At 38.4% G+C, this 23,894-nt stretch overlaps 1 protein-coding gene across 1 annotated transcript in view; it reads left to right on the top strand.

The window, feature by feature from the left end:
- COG5 (component of oligomeric golgi complex 5) overlaps positions 1–23,894 on the top strand; it is a 386,458-nt gene that overhangs the window by 14,956 nt on the left and 347,608 nt on the right. Inside the window, exons 3-5 of the mRNA XM_037010866.2 lie at positions 17,665–17,722; positions 22,173–22,227; positions 22,327–22,396. Of these exons, the coding sequence (XP_036866761.2) occupies positions 17,665–17,722; positions 22,173–22,227; positions 22,327–22,396 (183 nt within the window). The remainder of the gene's footprint in view (positions 1–17,664; positions 17,723–22,172; positions 22,228–22,326; positions 22,397–23,894) is intronic.

The raw sequence follows: 23,894 nt of genomic DNA, 5'->3' as shown, positions 1-23,894 counted from the left end.
ATCATCTTCTGGGGCCATACAGGGAAATGTAAAGTTGGTAAGTGAGAGAGAAGCCATATTGTTTGAAAAGGTTAGCTTTTTACTTCTTTGCAGATTTATGCCCTGTGGCTTCTATGCCCAGCATTTGTCTTGAGGTATCTTTATCACTTGGAGGAATTATGATACTTGGTGAATTCGATATGAGACACAAATTCTATTTAAGAGTTGTAATTAGGAAGGAAGAAGAAAAGCTATCGAGGTAGCAGACAGAAGAATACATGGGAGGATTGATTATTTCTTTGACATATCTTCTTGTAGATTAACTTAAGCATGTATAAGTTTTAAACTACTAATTAAATTGCGCCCACACATTAACATAATAGGAATACAGTTACATAACCAAAGCAGATCTATAATTACCAGCCATCTCCAGTGAAGCCAAGAAAACCAGTTAGGCACCCTAGGCATTTGTGAAAATTTGTCTATGATATGATGGATATTGTCCAACTGTACTTGAACAGTCTGAGAGAAATCAGACAAATTAAAACGACCCATTCCTGGGAACTGTTCACATCCCATATGTTCTTTTAACAGTAGATAGTCTGTAGTCGTAAGATTTTGGAGTGCTACAACTTGCACTTCTCCTAATTCTTGGTTGAGTTCAACAGTACAGATCCAGTCAAATTTGTTGTTTTACTGAAAGCACAGGCCAGCTTAGATATCTCCTTCTTCATTCCAATGGCAAGTCGAGGGAACCGGAGGTATGGATGCAGCTACAACTGCAGCATCGCCTGGATCTTTGTTGAGGTTTTTTGATGATCATCTTCTGGTATGAGTCTTCCAGAGAGTGCTGATGTTGGAAGTTCTTCTTCATATCGTATCTTAGTTCATTTTCTGGGTAGCCAAATTAGGCTTTGATCCTCTGTATAAACACAAACAGACCCTTTGCCCACACTTTGATTTGCCCTTTATTCCATTGTGTAGAACTCATTGGAGGTCACCACACAGGAACTGCTTTTTTTTTTTTAAGAGAAAGGAATATTATCAGAAAAGTGTACCTCCATAGCTGATCATCTGACACCCTTTAAGTGATCAAAATTAAGGATATTTAAAGCATGCATTAATTGTTGATTTACAGTTAGTTTTATCCTATCAAAGAGTAATCCCCCCCCTTTTTTTTTTATAATCTACACTTACATGAAGAATATTATGTTTACTAGGCTCTCCCTTATACCAGGTACCCCCTATAAACTACTTTACAGTTACTGTCCATCAGCATGACAAAATGTTGTAGAATCACTACTTGTCTTCTCTGTGTTGTACAGCCCTCCCCTTTCTCCCTCTGCCCCCCCACGCATGCTAATCTTAATACCCTCTTTCTTCTTCCCTCCCCTCTTATCCCTCCCTACCCACCCATCCTCCCCAGTCCCTTTCCCTTTGGTACCTGTCAGTCCATTTTTGGGTTCTGTAATTCTGCTGCTGTTTTGTTCCTTCAGTTTTTCCTTTGTTCTTATACTCCACAGATGAGTGAAATCATTTTGTATTTCTCTTTCTCCACTTGGCTTATTTCACCGAGCATAATACCCTCTAGCTCCATCCATGTTTTTGCAAATGGTAGGATTTGTTTTCTTCTTATGGCTGAGTAATATTCCATCATGTATATATACCACATCTTCTTTATCCATTCATCTACCGATGGACATTTAGGTTGCTTCCAATTCTTGGCTATTGTAAATAGTGCTGTGATAAACATAGGGGTGCATCTGTCTTTCTCAAACTTGATTGCTGCGTTCTTAGGGTAAATTCCTAGGAGTGGAATTCCTGTGTACCACATCTTCTTTATCCATTCATCTACTGATGGACACTTGGGTTGCTTCCATATCTTGGCTATTATAAATAGTGCTGCGATAAACATAGGGGTGCATATGTCTTTTTGAATCTGAGGACTTGTATTCTTTGGGTAAATTCCAAGGAGTGGGATTCCCGGGTCAAATGGTATTTCTATTTTTAGTGTTTTGAGGGACCTCCATATTGCTTTCCACAATGGTTGAACTAGCCAACATTCCCACCAGCAGTGTAGGAGGGTTCCCATTTCTCTGCATCCTCGCCAGTATTTGTTGTTCTTAGTCTTTTTGATGCTGGCCATCCTAACTGGTGGGAGGTGATATCTCATTGTGGTTTTAATTTGCATTTCCCTGATGATTAGTGATGTGGAGCATCTTTTCATGTGTCTGTTGGCCATCTGAATTTCTTTGGAGAACTGTCTGTTCATCTCCTCTGCCCATTTGTTAATGGAGTTATTTGCTTTTTGGGTGTTGAGGCATGCAAGTTCTTTATATATTTTGGATGAAAACCCTTTGTTGGATATATCATTTACAAATATATTCTCCCATACTGTAGGATGCCTTATTGTTCTGTTGATGGTGTCCTTTGGCGTACAGAAACTTTTTAGTTTGATGTAGTCCCAAGAGTTCATTTTATTGCTTTTGTTTCCCTTTCTCGAGGAAATGCGTTCAGGAAGAAGTTGCCCATTCTTATATTCAGGAGAGTTTTGCCTATGTTGTCTTCTAAGAGTTTTATGGTTTCATGACTTACATTCAAGTCTTTAATCCATTTCAAGTTTAGTTTGGTGTATAGGGTTCAGCAATATTCCAGTTTGATTCTCTTGCATGTAGCTGTTCAGTTTTGCCAACACCAGCTGTTGAAGAGGCTGTTATTTCCCCATTGTGTTTCAATGGCTCTTTTATTGTATATTAATTGACCATATATGACTGGGTTTATATCAGGGCTCTCTAGTCTGTTCCAGTGGTCTGTGGGTCTGTTCTTGTGCCAGTACCAAATTGTCTTGATTACTGTGGCTTTGTAGTACAGCTTGAAGTTGGGGGCATAACGCCCCCAGCTTTATTCTTCCTTCTCAGGATTGCTTTGACTATTCGGGGTCTTTTGTGGTTCCATGTGAATTTTAGAACGATTTTCTCTAGTTCATTGAAGAATGCTTTTGGTATTTTGATAGGGATTGCATTGAATCTGTAGATTGCTTTAGGCAGGATGGCCGTTTTGACAATATTAAGTCTTCCTAACCATGAGCACGGGATGTGTTTCCATTTATTGTTACCTTCTTTAATTTCTCTTAAGAGTGTCTTGTAGTTTTCAGGGTATAGGTCTTTCACTTCCTTGGTTAGGTTTATTCCTAGGTATTTTATTCTTTTTGATGGAATTGTGAATGGAAATGTTTTCCTGATTTCTCTCTCTGCTAGATCATTGTTAGTGTATAGGAATGTGACAGATTTCTGCCTATTAATTTTGTATCCTGCAACTTTGCTGAATTCAGATATTAGATCTAGTAGTTTTGGAATGGATTCTTTAGGGTTTTTATGTACAATATCATGTCATCTGCAAACAGTGACAGTTTAAATTCTGCCTTGCCAGTCTGGATGCCTTTTATTTCTTTGTGTTGTCTGATTGCCATGGCTAGGACCTCCAGTACTATGTTGAATAGAAGTGGGGAGAGTGGGCATCCTTGTCTTGTTCCCTATCTTAAAGGGAAAGCTTTCAGACTTCTCGCTGTTAAGTATGATATTGACTGTGGGTTTGTCATATATGACCTTTATTATATTGAGGTACTTACCCTCTATACCCATTTTGTTGAGAGTTTTTATTATGAATGGATGAATTCATGAAAGCCACAAACTTTGTAAAATGCTTTTTCAGCATCTATGGCGATGATCATGTGGTTTTTGTCCTTCTTTTTGTTTATGTGGTGGATGATGTTGATGGATTTTTCAATGTTTTACCAGGAATAAATCCTATTTGGTTATGATGGATGATCTTTTTGATGCATTTTTGAATTCAGTTTGGTAATATTTTGTTGAGTATTTTTGCATCTGTGTTCATCAGGGATATTGCTATGTATTTTTCTTTTTTTGTGGTGTCTTTGCTTAGTTTTGGTATTCGAGTGATGCTGGCCTCATAGAATGAGTTTGGAAGTATTCCCTCTTTTTCTACTCTTTGGAAAACTTTAAAGAGGATGGGTATTATGTCTTCTCTATATGTTTGTTAAAATTCAGCAGTGAAGCCATCTGGTCCAAGAGTTTTGTTCTTAGGTAGTTTTTTTGATTACCAGTTTGATTTTGTTTCTGGTAATTGGTCTGTTCAGATTTTCTGTTTCTGCCTTGGTCAGTCTTGGAAGGTTGTATTTTTGTAGAATGTTGTCCATTTCTTCTAGGTTATCCAGTTTGTTAGCATATAATTTTCCTAGTATTCCTAGTATTCTCTAATAATTCTTTGTGTTTCTGTGTTGTCCGTAGTGATTTTTCCTTTCTCATTTCTGATTCTGTTTATGTGTGTAGACTGTCTTTTTTTCTTGATAAGTCTGGCTAGGGATTTAGCTGTTTTGTTTGTTTTGTCAAAGAACCAGCTCTTGCTTTCATTGATTCTTTCAATTGTTTTATTCTTCTCAAATTCATTTATTTCTTCTCTAATCTTTGTTATGTCCCTCCTTCTATTGACTTTGGGCCTCATTTGTTCTTCTTTTTCTAGTTTCATTAATTGTGTGTTTAGACTGCTTCTACGGGATTGTTGTTCTTTCCTGAGGTACACTTGTATTGCAATATACTTTTCTCTTAGTACAGATTTTGGCTGCCTCCTACAGATTTTGTGGTGTTGAATTGTTGTCATTTGTCTCTATACATTGCTTGACTTCTTTTTTTATTTGGTCATTGATCCATTGGTTATTTAGGAGCATGATGTGAAGCCTCCATGTGTTTGTGGGATTTTTCATATTCTTTGTGTAATTTATTTCTACTTTCATACCTTGTATTCTGAGAAACTGGTTGGTACAATTTCAGTCTTTTTGAGTTTTCTGAGGCTCTTTTTTGTGGCCTAGTATATGATCTATTCTTGAAAATGTTCCATGTGCACTTGAGAAGAATGTGTATTCTGCTGCTTTTGGGTGTAGAGTTCTGTAGATGTCTGTTATGTCCATCTGTTCTAATGTGTTGTTCAGTGCCTCTGTGTCTTATTTTCTGTCTGGTTGATCTGTCCTTCAGAGTGAGTGGAGTGTTGAAGTCTCCTAGAATGAATGCATTGCGTTCTATTTCTCCTTTTAACTCAGTCCGTATTGTTTCACATATGTAGGTGCTCCTGTGTTGGGTGCATAGATATTTATAATGATTACATCTTCTTGTTGGATTGACCCCTTTATCATTATGTAATGTCCTTCTGTGTCTCTTGTGACTTTCTTTGTTTTGAAGTCTATTTTGTCCGATACAAGTACTGCAACTCCTGCTCTTTTCTCTCTATTAGTTGCATGAAATATCTTTTTCCATCCCTTCACTTTTTGTCTGTGTATGTCTTTGGGTTTAAAGTGAGTCTCATGTAGGCACCATATACATGGGTCTTGTTTTTTCATCCATTCAGTGACTCTATATCTTTTGATTGGTGCATTCAGTCCATTTACATTTAGGGTAATTACCCGTAGGTATGTACTTATTGCCATTGCAGTCTTTAGATTTGTGGTTACCAAAGGTTCAAGGTCAACTTCCTTACTATCTAAGAGTCTAACTTAACTTACTTAATATGTTATTACAAACACAATTTAAAGGTTCTTTCCTTTTTCTCCTTCTTTTTTTTCCTCCTCCATTCTTTTTTTTTTTTTTTTTTTTTTTTTTTGAGAGGGCATCTCTCATATTTATTGATCAAATGGTTGTTAACAACAATAAAATTCAGTATAGGGGGGTCAATGCTCAATGTACAATCATTAATCCATCTCAAGCCTAATTCTCGTCAGTCTCCAATCTTCTGAAGCATAACGAACAAGTTCTTACATGGTGAACGAATTCTTACAGAGTGAATAAATTCTTACATGGTGAACAGTACAAGGGCAGTCATCACAGAAACTTTCGGTTTTGATCATGCAATATGACCTATAAACCATCAGGTCAAATATGAATATTCATTTGATTTTTGTACTTGATTTATATGTTGATCCCACATTTCTCCTATTATTATTATTATTTTTATTTTTAATAAAATGCTGAAGTGGTAGGTAGATGCAAGATAAAGGTAGAAAACATAGTTTAGTGCTGTAAGAAGGCAAATGTAGATGATCAGATGATCAGGTGTGTGCCTATGGACTAAGTATTAATCCAGGCTAGACAAGGGCAGCAAGACATCCACGGATGCAGAAGATTTCTCTCAAAGCAGGGGGGGTGAGGTTCTGAGCCTCACCTCTGTTGATCCCCAAATTCTCACCTGATGGCCCCCCTGCGACTGTGCCTGTCTTAGGTTGTTCCTCCCTTGAGGAATCTTACCCGTCTCTGGCTAACCAGTCATCTTCCGGGGCCATACAGGGAAATGTAAAGTTGGTAAGTGAGAGAGAAGCCATATTGTTTGCAAAGGTTAGCTTTTTACTTCTTTGCAGATTTATGCCCTGTGGCTTCTATGCCCAGCACTTGTCTCGAGGTATCTTTACCACCTGGAGGAATTATGATACTCGGTAAATTCGATATGAGGCACGAATTCTATTTAAAGTTTGTAATTAGGAAGGAAGAAGAAAAGCTATAGATGTAGCATATGAAGGAAACTTGGGAGGATTGATTATTTCTTTGACATATCTTCTTGTATAGTACCTTAAGTATGTATAGGTTTTAAACTACTAACTAATTTGCACACACATATTGACATAATAGGAATACGGTGACATAAACAAAGCAAATCTATAATTACCAGCCATCTCCAGTGAAGCCAAGAAAACCATTTAGGCACCCTAGGCATTTGTGAAAATTTATCTATGATATGATGGATATTTTCCAACTGTACTTGAACCATCAGACAAATTAAAGCAGCCCATTTCTGGGATCTGTTCACATCCCATATGTTCTTTTAACCATAGATAGTCTATAGTCATGAGATTTTGGAGTGCTACAACTTGCACCCCTCCCAACTCCTGGTTGAGTTCCAACAGTACAGATCCAGTCAAATTCGTTGTCTCACTGTATGCACATGCCAGCCTAGACATCTCCCTCCTCCTTCTTATGGCAAGTCCAGGAGATGGTGGGCTGGATGCAGCCACAACCGCAGCATCGTCCGGATCCCTGTGGAGGCTTTTTGATGATCATCCCCCGGCACGAGTCCTCCAGAGAGTGCTGATGCCGGAAGCTCCTCCTCATATCGTATCTTAGTTCATTTTCTGGGTATCCAAGCTAGGCCTTGATCTTCTGCGTAGAAACAAACAGACCCTTTGCCCACACTTTGACATGCCCTCTATACCACTGTGCAGAACTCATTGGAGGTCAGCACACAGTAACTGCTTTTTTTTTTTTTTTTTAATTAAGTGAAAGGAATATTATCAGAAAAGAGTACCTCCATAGCTGATCATCTGACACCCTTTAAGTGATCAACATTAAGGATATTTAAAGCATGCGTTGATCTTTGATTTACCAATAGTTTTATCCTGTTAAGGAGTAATCCCCCTTTTCTTTCTTTCTTTCTTTTTTTTTTTTTTTTAATTTTTAATCTACACTTACCTGAAGAATACTATGTTTACTATGCTCTCCCCTATATCAGGTCCCCCCTAACAACCACATTACGGTTACTGTCCATCAGCTTAGCAAAATGTTGTAGAGTCACTACTTGTCCTCTCTGTGTTGTGCAGCCCACCCTCCCCTTTCTCCCTCCCCCCCATGCATGCTAATCTTAATACCCCCCTTCTTCTTCCCCCCCCTTATCCCTCCCTGCCCACCCATCCTCCCCAGTTCCTTTCCCTTTGGTACCTGTTAGTCCATTTTTGGGTTCTGTAATTCTGCTGCTGTTTTGTTCCTTCAGTTTTTCCTTTGTTCCTATACTCCTCAGATGAGTGAAATCATTTGGTATTTCTCTTTCTCCGCTTGGCTTATTTCACTGAGCATAATACTCTCCAGCTCCATCCATGTTGCTGCAAATGGTTGGATTTTTCCACTTCTTATGGCTGAGTAGTATTCCATTGTGTATATGTACCACATCTTCTTTATCCATTCATCTACAGATGGACATTTAGGTTGCTTCCAATTCTTGGCTATTGTAAATAGTGCTGCGATAAACATAGGAGTGCATCTGTCTTTCTCAAACTTGATTGCTGCGTTCTTAGGGTAAATTCCTAGGAGTGGAATTCCTGGGTCAAATGGTAGGTCTGTTTTGAGCATTTTGATGCACCTCCATACTGCTTTCCACAATGGTTGAACTAATTTACATTCCCACCAGCAGTGTAGGAGGGTTCCCCTTTCTCCACAGCCTCGCCAACATTTGTTGTTCTTTGTCTTTTGGATGGCAGCTATCCTTACTGGTGTGAGGTGATACCTCATTGTAGTTTTAATTTGCATTTCTCTGATAATTAGCGATGTGGAGCATCTTTTCATGTGTCTCTTGGCCATCTGTATTTCTTTTTTGGAGAACTGTCTGTTCAGTTCCTCTGCCCATTTTTTAATTGGGTTATTTGTTTTTTGTTTGTTGAGGCGTGTGAGCTCTTTATATATTCTGGACGTCAAGCCTTTATCAGATCTGTCATTTTCAAATATATTCTCCCATACTGTAGGGTTCCTTTTTGTTCTATTGATGGTGTCTTTCGCTGTACAGAAGCTTTTCAGCTTAATGTAGTCCCACTTGCTCATTTTTGCTGTTGTTTTCCTTGCCCGGGGAGATATGTTCAAGAAGAGATCACTCATGTTTATGTCTAAGAGGTTTTTGCCTATGTTTTTTTCCAAGAGTTTAATGGTTTCATGACTTACATTCAGGTCTTTGATCCATTTTGAGTTTACCTTTGTATATGGGGTTAGACAATGGTCCAGTTTCATTCTCCTACATGTAGCTGTCCAGTTTTGCCAGCACCATCTGTTGAAGAGACTGTCATTTTGCCATTGTATGTCCATGGCTCCTTTATCAAATATTAATTGACCATATATGTTTGGGTTAATTTCTGGGGTCTCTAATCTGTTCCACTGGTCTGTGGCTCTGTTCTTGTGCCAGTACCAAATTGTCTTGATTACTATGGCTTTGTAGTAGAGCTTGAAGTTGGGGAGTGAGATCCCCCCTACTTTATTCTTCTTTTTCAGGATTGCTTTGGCTATTCGGGGTCTTTGGTGTTTCCATATGAATTTTTGAATTATTTGTTCCAATTCATTGAAGAATGTTGCTGGTAATTTGAGAGGGATTGCATCAAATTTGTATATTGCTTTCGGCAGGATGGCCATTTTGACGATATTAATTCTTCCTAGCCATGAGCATGGGATGAGTTTCCATTTATTAGTGTCCCCTTTAATTTCTCTTAAGAGTGACTTGTAGTTTTCAGAGTATAAGTCTTTCACTTCCTTGGTTAGGTTTATTCCTAGGTATTTTATTCTTTTTGATGCAATGGTGAATGGAATTGTTTTCCTGATTTCTCTTTCTATTGATTCGTTGTTAGTGTATAGGAAAGCTACAGATTTCTGTGTGTTGATTTTGTATCCTGCAACTTTGCTGTATTCCGATATCAGTTCTAGTAGTTTTGGAGTGGAGTCTTTAGGGTTTTTTATGTACAGTATCATATCATCTGCAAATAGTGACAGTTTAACTTCTTCTTTACCAATCTGGATTCCTTGTATTTCTTTGTTTTGTCTGATTGCCGTGGCTAGGACCTCCAGTACTATGTTAAATAACAGTGGGGAGAGTGGGCATCCCTGTCTGGTTCCCGATCTCAGTGGAAATGCTTTCAGCTTCTCGCTGTTCAGTATAATGCTGGCTGTGGGTTTATCATATATGGCCTTTATTATGTTGAGGTACTTGCCCTCTATTCCCATTTTGCTGAGAGTTTTTATCATGAATGGATGTTGAATTTTGTCAAATGCTTTTTCAGCATCTATGGAGATGATCATGTGGTTTTTGTCTTTCTTTTTGTTGATTTGGTGGATGATGTTGATGGATTTTCGAATGTTGTACCATCCTTGCATCCCTGGGATGAACCCCACTTGGTCATGGTGTATGATCCTTTTGATATACTGTTGAATTCTGTTTGCTAATATTTTATTGAGTATTTTTGCATCTACGTTCATCAGGGATATTGGTCTGTAATTTTCTTTTTTGGTGGGGTCTTTGCCTGGTTTTGGTATTAGGGTGATGTTGGCTTCATAGAATGAGTTTGGGAGTATTCCCTCTTCTTCTATTTTGTGGAACACTTTAAGGAGAATGGGTATTATGTCTTCTCTGTGTGTCTGATAAAATTCCGAGGTAAATCCGTCCGGCCCCGGGGTTTTGTTCTTGGGTAGTTTTTTGATTACTGTTTCAATTTCTTTGCTTGTAATTGGTTTGTTTAACTTTTGTGTTTCTTCCTTGGTCAGTCTTGGGAGGTTGTATTTTTCTAGGAAGTTGTCCATTTCTTCTAGGTTTTCCAGCTTGTTGGCATATAGGTTTTCATAGTAGTCTTTAATAATTCTTTGTATTTCTGTGGAGTCTGTCGTGATTTTTCCATTCTCATTTCTGATTATGTTGATTTGTGTTGACTCTCTTTTTCTCTTAATAAGTTGGGCTAGAGGCTTATCTATTTTGTTTATTTTCTCAAAGAACCAGCTCTTGGTTTCGTTGATTTTTGCTATTGTTTTATTCTTCTCAATTTTGTTTATTTCTTCTCTGATCTTTATTATGTCCCTCCTTCTGCTGACTTTAGGCCTCATTTGTTCTTCTTTTTCCAGTTTTAATAATTGTGATGTTAGACTATTCATTTGGGATTGTTCTTCCTTCTTCAAGTGTGCCTGGATTGCTATATACTTTCCTCTTAAGACTGCTTTCGCTGCATCCCACAGAAGTTGGGGCTTAGTGTTGTTGTTGTCATTTGTTTCTATATATTCCTTGATCTCTATTTTGATTTGTTCATTGATCCATTGATTATTTAGTAGCATGTTGTTAAGCCTCCATGTGTTTGTGAGCCTTTTTGTTTTCTTTGTAGAATTTATTTCTACTTTCATACCTTTGTGGTCTGAAAAATTGGTTGGTAGAATTTCAATATTGTGGAATTTACTGAGGCTCTTTTTGTGAGCTGGTATGTGGTCTATTCTGGAGAATGTTCCATGTGCACTTGAGAAGAATGTATATCCTGTTGCTTTTGGATGTAAAGTTCTATAGATGTCTATTAGGTCCATCTGTTCTAGTGTGTTGTTCAGTGCCTGTGTGTCTTTACTTATTTTCTGCCCGGTGGATCTATCCTTTGGGGTGAGTGGTGTGTTGAAGTCTCCTACAATGAATGCATTGCAGTCTATTTCCCTCTTTAGTTCTGTTAGTATTTGCTTCACATATGCTGGTGCTCCTGTATTGGGTGCATATATATTTAGAATGGTTATATCCTCTTGTTGGACTAAGCCCTTTATCATTATGTAGTGGCCTTCTTTATCTCTTGTTACTTTCTTTGTTTTGAAGTCTATTTTGTCTGATATTAGTACTGCAACCCCTGCTTTCTTCTCACTGTTGTTTGCCTGAAATATGTTTTTCCATCCCTTGACTTTTAGTCTATGCTTATCTTTGGGTTTAAGGTGAGTTTCTTGTAAGCAGCATATAGATGGGTCTTGCTTTTTTATCCATTCTATTACTCTATGTCTTTTGATTGGTGCATTAAGTCCATTTACATTTAGGGTGACTATTGAAAGATATGTACTTATTGCCATTGCAGGCTTTAGATTCGTGGTTACCAAAGGTTCAAGGTTAGCTTCTTTAGTATCTTACTGCCTAACTTAGCTCGCTTATTGAGCTGTTATATACACTGTCTGGAGAGTCTTTTCTTCTCTCCCTTCTTATTCCTCCTCCTCCCTTCTTCATATGTTGTGTGTTTTGTTCTGTGCTCTTTTTAGGGGTGCTCCCATCTAGAGCAGTCCCTGTAGGATGCCCTGTAGAGGTGGTTTGTGGGAAGCAAATTCCCTCAGCTTTTGCTTGTCTGGGAATTGTTTGATCCCACCATCATATTTAAATGATAGTCGTGCTGGATACAGTATCCTTGGTTCAAGGCCCTTCTGTTTCATTGCATTAAGTATATCATGCCATTCTCTTCTGGCCTGTAGGGTTTCTGTTGAGAAGTCTGATGTTAGCCTGATTGGTTTTCCTTTATAGGTGACCTTTTTCTCTCTAGCTGCCTTTAAAACTCTTTCCTTGTCCTTGATCCTTGCCATTTTAATTATTATGTGTCTTGGTGTTGTCCTCCTTGGATCCTTTCTGTTGGGGGTTCTGTATAATTCCATGGTCTGTTCGATTATTTCCTCCCCCAGTTTGGGGAAGTTTTCAGCAATTATTTCTTCAAAGACACTTTCTATCCCTTTTCCTCTTTCTTCCTCTTCTGGTATCCCTATAATACGAATGTTTTTCCTTTTGTATTGGTCACATATTTCTCTTAGTGTTGTTTCATTCCTGGAGATCCTTTTATCTCTCTCTATGTCAGCTTCTATACGTTCCTGTTCTCTGGCTTCTATTCCTTCAATGGCCTCTTGCATCTTATCCATTCTGCTTATAAATCCTTCCAGGGATTGTTTCACTTCTGTGATCTCTTTCCTGACATCTGTGATCTCCTTCCGGACTTCATCCCACTGCTCTTGCATTTTTCTCTGCATCTCATCCCACTGCTCTTGCATTTTTCTCTGCATCTCATCCCATTGCTCTTGCATTTTTTTCTGCATCTCTGTCAGCATGTTCATGATTTTTATTTTGAATTCTTTTTCAGGAGGACTAGTTAGGTCTGTCTCCTTCTCAGGTGTTGTCTCTGTGATCTTTGTCTGCCTGTAGTTTTGCCTTTTCATGGTGATAGAGATAGTCTGCAGAGCTGGTACAAGTGACCGCTGGAAGAGCTTCCCTTCTTGTTGGTTTGTAGCCTTTTCCTGGGAGAATAGCGACCTCTAGTGGCTTGTGCTGGGCAGCTGTGCGCAGACAGGGCTTCTGCTTCCTGCCCAGTTGCTTTGGGGTTTATCTCCACTGTTGCTGTGGGCTTGGCCTGGCTGGGGCTGTTCCTCCAAAATGGTGGAGCCCCGTTAGAGGGGGAGCAGCCAGGAGACTATTTATCTCCGTAAGGGGCCTCTGTGCTCCCTGGTGCCCAGGGGGTTAGAGTGCCCAGAGATCCCCAGATTCCCTGCTTCTGGTCTAAGTGACCTGTCCTGCCCCTTTAAGATTTCCAAAAAGCACTCTCCAAACCAAAACAACAACAGCAACAATGAGAGAGGGAACAGAAAGGAAAAAAAAAAGAAAAAACACGCGATTTTTTTTTTTTTTCCTCAGGTGCCGGTCCCAGGCACCCGCGCACTGGTCCTGCTGCCCTGTCTCCCTAGCACCAGGGTCCCTGTCCTTTCAAGGCTTCCAAAAAGCACCCACCCACCGGTCCCGCAGGGAAGGAACGCTCAATATTCTTGGTCCTCAGGCACTGGTCCCACGCACCCGCTCACCAGTCCCGCCGCCCTGCCTCCCTAGCACCGGGGTCCCTGTCCCTTCAAGGCTTCCAAAAAGCACTTGGCAAAAAGAGAGAAAAAAAAGGGGAAAAACGCGCGATTTCTTCCGTCCTCAGGTGCTGGTCTCAGGCACCCACCCACCGGTCCCACAGGGAAAAATGCGGGATATTCTTTGTCCTCAGGTGCCGGTCCCAGGCACCCGCTCACCAGTCCCGCCGCCCTGCCTCCCTAGCACCGGGGTCCCTGTCCCTTTTAGGCTTCCAAAAAGCACTCGCAGAAAAGAGAAAAAAAAAAGGGGAAAAACGCGCGATTTCCTCTGTCCTCAAGTGCCGGTCTCAGGCACCCGCCCACCGGTCCCGCAGGGAAAAACGGGGGATATTCTTTGTCCTCAGGCGCCGGTCCCAGCCACCCGCTCACCAGTCCCGCCACCGTGCCTCCCTAGCACTGGGGTCCCCGTCCCTTCAAGGCTTCCAAAAAGCGCTTGCCAAAAAGAGAAAAAAAAAAAAAAGGGGAAAAACGCGCGACCTCCTCCGTCCTCAGGCACCGGTCTCAGGCACCCGCCCCCAGGTCTCGCAGGGAGAAACGCGGGATATTCTTTGTCCTCCGGCGCCGTTCCCAGGCACCTCCTCACCGGTCCCGCCACCCTGCCTCCCCAGCAACGGGGGCCCGTCCCTCTAAGGCTTCCAAAAAGCGCTCGCCAAAAAAAAAAACTGCTCCGGTTTCTCTCCACCCGCCGGGAGCCGGGGGGAGGGGCGCTCGGGTCCCGCCGGGCTGGGGCTTGTATCTTACCCCCTTCACAAGGCGCTGGGTTCTTGCAGGTGTGGATGTGGTCTGGATGTTGTCCTGTGTCCTGTGGTCTCTATTTTAGGAAGATTTTTCTTTGTTATATTTTCATAGCTCTATGTGTTTTTGGGAGGAGATTTCCACTGCTCTACTCACGCCGCCATCTTGGCTCCCGCCTCTCTCCTCCATTCTTTATATATTAGGTATCATTCTATATTCTTTGACTATCCATTGATTGACTTTGGGGATAGTTAATTTAATTTTGCATTTGCTTAGTAATTAGCTCTTCTGCTTTCTTTATGGTGGTTTTCTTACCTTTGGTGACAGCTATCCAACCCTAGGAACACTTCCATCTATAGCAGTCCCTCCAAAATACACTGTAGAGATGGTTTTTGGGAGGTAAATTCTCTCAGCTTTTGCTTATCTGGAAATTGTTTAATCCCTCCTTCAAATTTAAATTATAATCTTGCTGGATAAAGTAATCTTGGTTCCAGGCCCTTCTTCTTCATTGCATTAAATACGTCATGCCACTCCCTTCTGGCCTGTAAGGTTTCTGCTGAGAAGTCTTATGTTCACTTGATGGGCTTTCCTTTGTTTGTGATCTTATTTTTCTCTCTTGCTGCTTTTAATAGTATGTCCTTATCCTTGATCTTTGCCATTTTAATTACTGTATGTCTTGGTGTTGTCTTCCTTGTTTCCCTTGTGTTGGGAGATCTACGCACCTCCATGACTTGAGAGACTATCTACTTCCTCAGATTGGGGAAGTTTTCAACAATTACCTCCTCAAAGACACTTTCTATCCCTTTCGCTTTCTCTTTTTCTTCTGGTACCCCTGTAATGCGACTATTGTTCCCTTTGGATTGGTCACACAGTTCTCTCAATATTCTTTCATTCTTAAAGATCCTTTTTTCTCTCTGTGACTCATCTTCTTTGTATTCCTCTTCTCTAGTTTCTATTTCATTTATCATCTTTGCCACTGTATCCAGTCTGCTTTGTAATACAGTCTGATTGGATCTCCAACTGGAATTCATTCCTGAGTTCTTGAATATCTTTCTGTACCGCCATTAGCATGTTAATGATTTTTATTTTGAACTCCCTTTCAGGAAGAGTCATGAGGTCCATGTCATCTTTCTCAGCGGTTATATTAATTTTACTCTGTACCAGATTCCTTTGTGGTTTCATGTTTGTGTATGGCGCCCTCTAGTGTCCAGAAGCTCTACTCTCTGGATCTGCTCAGCGTCTGAGGCAATGTTGGGGGTCGCAGGGGAGCGGTATTGGTGCTGCTGGGGAGGAAATAGCTATTTCCTGCTTCCCGGCTGCTATCCCTGTCTCCCCACTGCCTGAACCAGTGGGCTCAGTACACATGTGTAAGCTTTTGTCCCAGAGCAGCTGGATATGTAGCCCTGCTTTCCACAACAGCTGGGATCTGAGTCTCTCCAGGAATTCTGCCTGTCTTAGCTTTCCAACCCCGTAATCACGAGAGTATCATGAGAGCACCATGAAATGTAGGTTTGTGGTCCTAGTGCAGATATTTGGAGTTAGGTATTCAGCAGTCCCAGGCCTCCACACACTCCCCGCTCCGTTTCTGCTCCTCCTGGCCTGTGAGCTGCGGTGCGGGAAGGGGTTGGTCCCGCCTGACCACAGCCTTGGTATAGTACCCCTTTCCGTGAGGTCTGCTCTTTTCTTCAGGTGTATGCAGTCTGGCGCAGTCCTCTCTCCTGTTGGTCTCTCAGGATTAGTTGTATTAGTTATATTTTTGTATTATTATATGTGGTTTTAGGAGGAAGCCTCTGTCTCACCTCTCACGCCATCATCTTTATCCTCCTCAGCAGGCGGCTTCTTACAAAAGCCATCTGAAATTCTTTCTGCCCTCTTACGGTTGATATTTTCCTTATTCTTTGAATGTAGTACGTTCTTTGCAGGAATCAATAGAAACAAAATTTCTAAGTTATATACTAGTAGTTTTGGATGTGAGATAGAGGAAGTCTCTTGAGTTGCAGTACGAGATCTGAACCTGCTATAATTGTTTTTCCGCTTAAGAAAAATTGGAATAAATGCTAACCAAACCCGTAAATTAAATAAAAGTAATTAAAAAATATGATTGTGATGATTAAAATTACGAAAGATGTACTGAGACATGTATTAGCTGAGGCTGAACTGGAAGCAGAAACAACTATAGGTGTTTAAAGCAAGAAAGATATTTAATACAGAATATTGGATATTCATGAAATTGTTGAGTGGGCAGCCAGTGGACTGAGTTGAAGGATCTACCATAGATACAACACACAGGCCTGGATACTACTGCTGTTACCTCCCATGCCACTGCTAGGTACTCTGCTGGTAGATACGTGGTAACTAAACTCTGGAATGATCCATATGGCTTTCTCAACTTTCTCTAAATCCTTGCTTACTAGTTGAAACAGTAGCAGGAAGATAACTTTCCTTTTTTCTTCTGTCTTCCAAATCTCTTAGAAATTCATGTAAGTGGCTGTGGGGAGCTGTAAAAGTGTAGTTTTTGGCTTACCAAAGTATCACAAAGAACAAAGAAGATTAGAGAATTAAAAGGAAATAAGGTTTGTTAGGACAGACACATTGATGATCATGTCAATGGACCAGGAAAAATTAAGACATCTTCTGGCAATTTTAAGTCTAAGAGACATAGGAGACCAAAAATATAGGACTTAATTTAGGTGGTATGAAAGAGACTTGACAGAATGACAGTGATATCTGATACAGGACAAAGTGGAGGATGTAGGGGTTCCATTGAATGAATCTTTGCTGATTAGAAGCTTCAGTTTATAGACAAGGCATGAAACTTTCATTCATTGGAATAAAGGATATACAGTGATATGGATTCTTGCAGTATTCTTAAGATTTGCATGATTTCTTGATGTTTCTAGGAATTTCTTGCATGTAGCCTTTAAATCTTAATCTTTTTGGTGTTTTAATATGACCATTTACATTTTATAACAATACCAGTCTTCTGCAGAGGAGAGGATTTGCTCTGATACTACAAAATGGAAGCAGAGAGATGTTCAGGGATAGGCAGGCACTGCCTCTGCTTTATTTTCTAGATTTGAAGGTGGTCATGATTTAAATTGAAAGGTGGTTCTTAAGTTCAATTCAGGAGCTAAGAGAACCTGATGTTTGAAAAATTTCTTTTTTAAAGGAAAACCATATAATAGCATGGCAAGAATTTTTTTTTTTTTTTTAATTTTGGCACAAATCCACCTGCACATCTCATTAGCAAAGCAAGGGGCTATTGAGAAGGCTGCATCTTCTTTGGCTCTGTATTGAACTGTTTGTTTGTGTCCCTGCTAGTATCATCTCAAACACACCTTTGTAACTTTATTTTTTTCTTTTGTGTTAGTATTTGCTCCCTTGCTATATGAATAGAGACCTTTAATTCTGCTTTGTGATTACAAAGAAAAATACCTAATACTTTGAGAGCAAATGCTGATTATTTATTCTTGATTTTCAGGTTGTTGCAAGACATGAAGATTTACTGGCACAGGCAACTGGTATTGAGTCTTTGGAAGGTATATTGCAGTTAACTATTAGACATTATATAGAGCAAGACCAGGGATTGGCATACTTTCTCTCTTAAGGGTTAAATAGTACATATTTTAGACTTTACAGGCCATATTCTACTATTGCAGAGTAAAAGGAGCCAGGTAATATGTAAATTAACATGTTTGGCTATGTTCCAACAAAAATTTAATACAACTTTGTTGACTCCTTAGTTAAACAATCTGGCTTCATATTCTTGCTTTGCCACTTACTAGACGTGTGACTTTGGATGAGTTACTTAACCTTTCTGTGCCTCAGTTTTATCTGTAAGGGAGAAATATAAATATGTACTAACATGGTGTTACTCTGAGGATTAAATGAGCAAAATGTGTGGAACAATTCTTGGCACGTATATAGTGCCTCTATAAGTGTTAGTTGAAAACAAAAACATCAACAATGTCAGAGTAGGTAATAGTAGAAGTAGGCTTGAATCTTTCCTTGGTTTTGGCTTTCTTTGAAATTCTTTCCACTGAAAGTATAGTAGAATAATACTTTGGATTTTTATTTTTATGAATCCTCTGATTTTTGATTGGCTAAATCTTTTTATGAATTTTTCATACTGTCTTGATTAAATTAAAGCACAGCTCATAAATATGAAGTCTTATATTGGTTTATATTATCACTTGTGGTTACTATTACTAATCATTGCACATTAAAAGAGAGCTAAGTGGTTTTTCTACATGTTGAGGAAGGGTGTTGCTTTGTGTGATGCAAAACTTTTTAATCCTTCCACCAGTATTCCTTATGCACTCAAAGGTATTAACATGTTCTCAGCATGTACACTGTAAGACTTCCTGATGAAGAACTTAGTATTTTCATTAATAATAGTTTGACTGTTATTTGAATATTCAGGATAGATATAAGCTGTATTCTTGTGAAAATTAAATAAGTATTGACTTACTATTGGAAATCACTAATGTTTTTTTATCTTGTAATGTTTTTATGTGTTTCTGGAGGCAAGTAAATAATATTCTGTTTTAATGGTAATTTTTTTAAGTAAGTGATAAATGATTTTTTGATTTATAAAGGCCCATAAGGATGGCATGGTTGTATGTTGATTCTGAGTGATATAGGTGTAGATGAATCATCGCAACAGAAATACATCTCATTGTGTTTTCTTTTTTATGCGCTTAGTTCTATAATGTGCTTGTTTTTCCCAGAATCCTTTCCAATTATTACAATATTTAAAATATATTGTTAGACTGAGTTAGAATGACTGTCCACTGGATGAGTGTATAGAGTACAAAGGCTGGCTTCACTGAATTCCTCTGATAATCTAAAAATCTTCTCCAGATTATTTGAACATAAGTAGTCAAGGTATGAATTGGTTAGTAGTCATTTTAGCATGATGTGTATTTCAAAGCCCTTACTAGAATGTTACTTTGAGATGCTGAAAAGGAAGTGTGGTATGTATTTAAAAACAAATATCCCAACTTCTACTATATCTGTTTTTTTCCTGATGAATTTAAAATTTTGAGTTTAAAATTTTAAAGTTTTGAGATATATTTATTAAGCCAGTTTTATTAAAAGTTGCCCCCTATTCATTTTTTGTTCATTTATTCTTTTAAATATTAATTGAGAATTCGCTAGGTTCCAGGCAACTATAACAATAGGCTGAGCTCCTACCCTTGTGGAATTTGGAGGTATATTTAATTAAGCCTATTTTATTGAAAACAGATATCCTCATTCATTCATACATTTGTTCAGTCAATCAAGTAGTAGTTGAAAATTTGTTAGGTATCAGGCACCTGTGAACAATAGACAACTCAGTGTTCTTATGGAACTAAAAGTTCTAGGTGGGGAAATAGACAAAAAAAAAAAGTACAAATAGGAAACTTTAGGTATTTGTAAGTCCTAAGAAAAATAAAATGCATAATGGGGTGGAGAAAGGGGAATGCCTTATTAGCTACGATGGTCGGGGGGATGACTTTTTGAGAAGATGACATTGAGCTGAGATCTGAATGATTAGAAAGAGCCACATGTGAAGATCTGGGGAGAACAGTGTCAGCTGAGAGACCAATAAATAGGAAGGCCGGAATTAGCTTGCCATGTGTAAAGTGCATAGAGAAGGCCACTATGACTGGACTTTAGTGAATGAGGGAGAGAATTATAGATGAGATTCTTGGAAAAGAATTTTGATTTTCATTCTAAGTGCAATGGTAAACCATTGGGGAGCTTTAACTAGGGGTATTTTCTGACAAGGTTAATTGTCTAAAAAGTTTTCTTTGGTGAACGGCTCTATAGGAAAGCAAGGGTGGAATCAGGGATATCATTTAAAAGCTATTAGAGTTGAAGAAGTTGATGGTGCTTTGGATTAGAGTGATGGATGTTAAGAAAGAGAGAGAAATGGATGGAATAAAACAGGGCAGAGCTGATAGGATTTGTTGATGGGAGATGAAAGGGCTGGGGAAAAAGTCACCAAGAGTGATTCCTAAGATTTTAGTCTGAAAAATTGGATAGATGATGGTATTAGTAACTGAGATGGATTAGACTGGAGAGTACTATGATTTTGATATGACAAGGATAGGGCAGAAATTATCTTGGGTATCTTAAATTTGACATAAGATAGTTCGGGGCTAGTGATTTGTATGTGTATGTGTGTGTGTATGTACATAGATAGGCAGATGTAAAGCAGATCAATGTACACCTATGTACATATGTATGTATAAGTAAATGTATATGTGTGTACAAGTCAGTATTTTATTGAACAGGTACTATTTAAAACATTGGGAGTGAATGAAATCCCTAAGTGAGATTGTAGATGGAGAAGAGAATATGACTGAGGATAAAATCTTGGAGTTCTTGGAGCATGCAGAGATTTAACAGAGAAGTAGGAAAAACTGAGATAGGAGAAATGCATGGAGTGTGATCACTTCAAAGCCTAGAGAAAATAATGTTTTGGGTAAGGATTATTGTAATTATGTCATGAATTTCTGAGAGAATGAATGAGGTAAACACAGAACTGAAAATAGAATTTGGCACCTTAGAGATTTCTGGTTACCTTAAGATCTGTTGAGGTGTTAGGTATAAAAATTTATGAGAGTGGATCATGGAGAGAATTAGATGTAAGGAAGTGATGATAACGAGTAAGGGCAGTTCAGTCTTGGAGGTTTAAAGACAATGAACCATAAAACCGGCAGAAAAATGGGAATCCTCAGACCCAGAGAGGTTTCCACTGGACTGAGCCATATTAAGGCAGATTTGTATGGTGATAGGAATATTTATTCTAAAATTACTTAATCTAATGTATGACAACATTCTATACTTAAATTTATTTAGAATACTGTTTCAAAAGTACAACTATGCCAGTTGAATATAGGAATTGTGGATTTTAAAGAATGGCTTTCAAAGTAAACAAATCTGTAATAATGGAAAGCCTATTTTTATGCATATAGAATAGTGTAATTTAAGATCTGTTGTCCTGAAAATATATTTACAATTTTGTAAAAAGTTCTTTATCATGTTGTGTATGTAGAGAGTAAAGGCAATAATATACTTGTTCATGTTTATTGTTTATTTAGCACATAATAAATTAATTCAACAAGTTTTTGTAGACTACTTGTCATGGGAAGTAGTCTGAATTAGGCCGTGGTCATACTGTATGAAAGGAAAATGTACTTACCCTACCTCCAGTAATTTATAGTCTAGTGAGAGAGTACAATGTTAAAACAGATACACAAGTACATATGTAACTACCTAATGTAATTAGTGCCATGTAGAAAATGTATGCTGTAAAAAAAACAACTAGAGAATCTAAGTTAGTTGAGGGATCTCTTAGTAATTGTTTATGTTAAGCAAGGCTTGAAATGAATAGTAGGGATTTGTCCCGTAGGAGCCTGGGGTGAGGGTGGGGACCGGGGAGAGTGTGGTAGGCAGAGTACACCATTTCCAGGTCAGGCAGGGCCTTGTAGACCAAGATGTGGACTTGAGTTTTAAAATAGGAGTGAAGAAGATACTGTGGAACGGTTTTTAGCAGAGGAATGTGGTGATAGAATTTTCACTTTTAAAGATCTCTCAGGCTTCCTTTTTTGTAATTGTAGTATAACACACATCAACATTAAATTTACCATTTTAAAGTATATAATTCAGGGGCATTAATTACATTTACAATGTTATGCAATAACAATATTGCATAACTATCTAGTTCCAGAACTTTTTTTTTATCATCCAGAAAGGAAACCCTATACCCATTAAGCAGTCACACATCTTTAGTGGATGAAGGATTAGAAGGGGAAACTAGTAGTTAGAGGCTTTTACAATAATAAAGTAAAAGGTATTGGTTGCTTAGATTACTATGGTGGCAGAAAATTTTCAAACTTTTCTATATATATGTTGTGTATGTATTAACATTTTTTTTTTTTTACCCAATTTGAGCCCTTGTAAATTTGTCAAGTAATGTAAGCTGTTGTTTTTTCCTAGGTGTTCTTCAGATGATGCAGACAAGAATTGGGGCTTTACAGGGAGCTGTTGATAGGTATTGTTGTCATTTTGTAAATAAGTGGAATGGAAAGATTTTTATCTATTGATATTTTGAAGATGATTTTATCGTCACTCCTCTTTATTTTTCCTTTAGGATGAAAGCAAAAATTGTTGAGCCATATAATAAAATAGTATCCCGTACCGCACAACTAGCAAGACTTCAGGTAGGTTCTCACTTCTCATTTCCTTATACTTTATTATTTATTTTGTTTATCACTTTTGTAAGTGGACAAATTTCAAGAGAATTTTGAGGAAAAAGGGGAATAGAGAGAAAAGGAAAAAAAATACTAATAAGCTTTAAAATAAGATACCTAGTTAGAAAATACAAATCTAAACTGCTATTCAAATGTATATTTTCACTGTTATCATTGCAATGTATGATCATTTACAAACTTTTTGAAACTCAGAATTATTTCTTTTATAGAGGAACAGGAAGAAACCTAACATTTATCAAATTCTTAACAGTTTGCTATGATCAAATGTAAGGAACCCAAACTTTTAACTTGTGCTATTAACAGTGCTTATGCATTAGGAAATTTAGTTTTTGCTACAGTTTAGTGATTCTGAAGCTCTATGAAATACACAAAATATTTTATTTTCCATATAATTTTCATGATTATTCAAAAACGATTTGCCCCTAGCTGGATGCCCCTAGATGTAGATTGTTTCAGACTGTCATAATTGTAGGTACCACTGCTGTGAATAATTTTATACCTATAGCTTTTCCCCACTTTGGATTATTTTCCAAGAAAATCTGGTAATTTTATAACTCCATTTTACAAAGGCAAAGTAAAATCCTCTTTTATTTTTTTATTTGTTAATTTTATTTTTTATTAAGGTATTATTGATACTCTTATGAAGATTTCACATGAAAAAACAATGTGGTTTTTAAGATCTCTCAGGCTTCCTATTTTGTAATTGTAGTATAACACACATTAACATTAAATTTACCATTTTAAAGTATATAATTCAGGGGCATTAATTACATTTACCCATATTATCAAGGCCCCACCCATACCCCAATGCAGGCACTGTCCATCAGTGTAGTAAGATGACACAGATCCACTATTTGCCTTCTCTGTGCTATACTGTTTTCCTCGTGATCCCCCACACCATGTGTACTAAACATAATACCCCTCAATCCCCTTCTCCCTCCCTCCCCACCCGCCCTCCCACACCCCTCCCCTTTGGAAACCGCTAGGTCCTTCTTGGAGTCTCTGAGTCTGCTACTATTTTTTTCCTTCAGTTTTGCTTCGTTGTTACACTCCACAGATGAGGGAAATTATTTGGCACTTGTCTTTCTCCACTTAGCTTATTTCACTGAGTATAATGTCCTCCAGTTCTATCCATGTTGTTGCAAATGGTAGGATTTGTATCTTTCTTATGGCCAAATAGTATTCTATTGTGTATATGTACCACATCTTCCTTATCCATTCATCTACTCATGGACACTTAGGTTGCTTCCAAATCTTGGCTATTGTAAATAGTGCTGCCATAAACATAAGTGTGCATATGTCTTTTTGAATCTGAGAAGTTGTAATCTTTAGGTAAATTCCAAGGAGTGGGATTCCCGGGTCAAATGGTATTTCTATTTTTAGTTTTTTGAGGAACCTCCATATTGCTTTCCACAATGGTTGAACTAGCCAACATTCTCACCAGCAG

Source organism: Manis javanica, chromosome 6, assembly GCF_040802235.1.
Source record: "Manis javanica isolate MJ-LG chromosome 6, MJ_LKY, whole genome shotgun sequence".
In the NCBI taxonomy this organism is placed as follows: Eukaryota; Metazoa; Chordata; class Mammalia; order Pholidota; family Manidae; genus Manis; species Manis javanica.
Note: the sequence above shows the minus strand (reverse complement) of the source record. Positions and strands in the feature narration are given on the sequence as shown.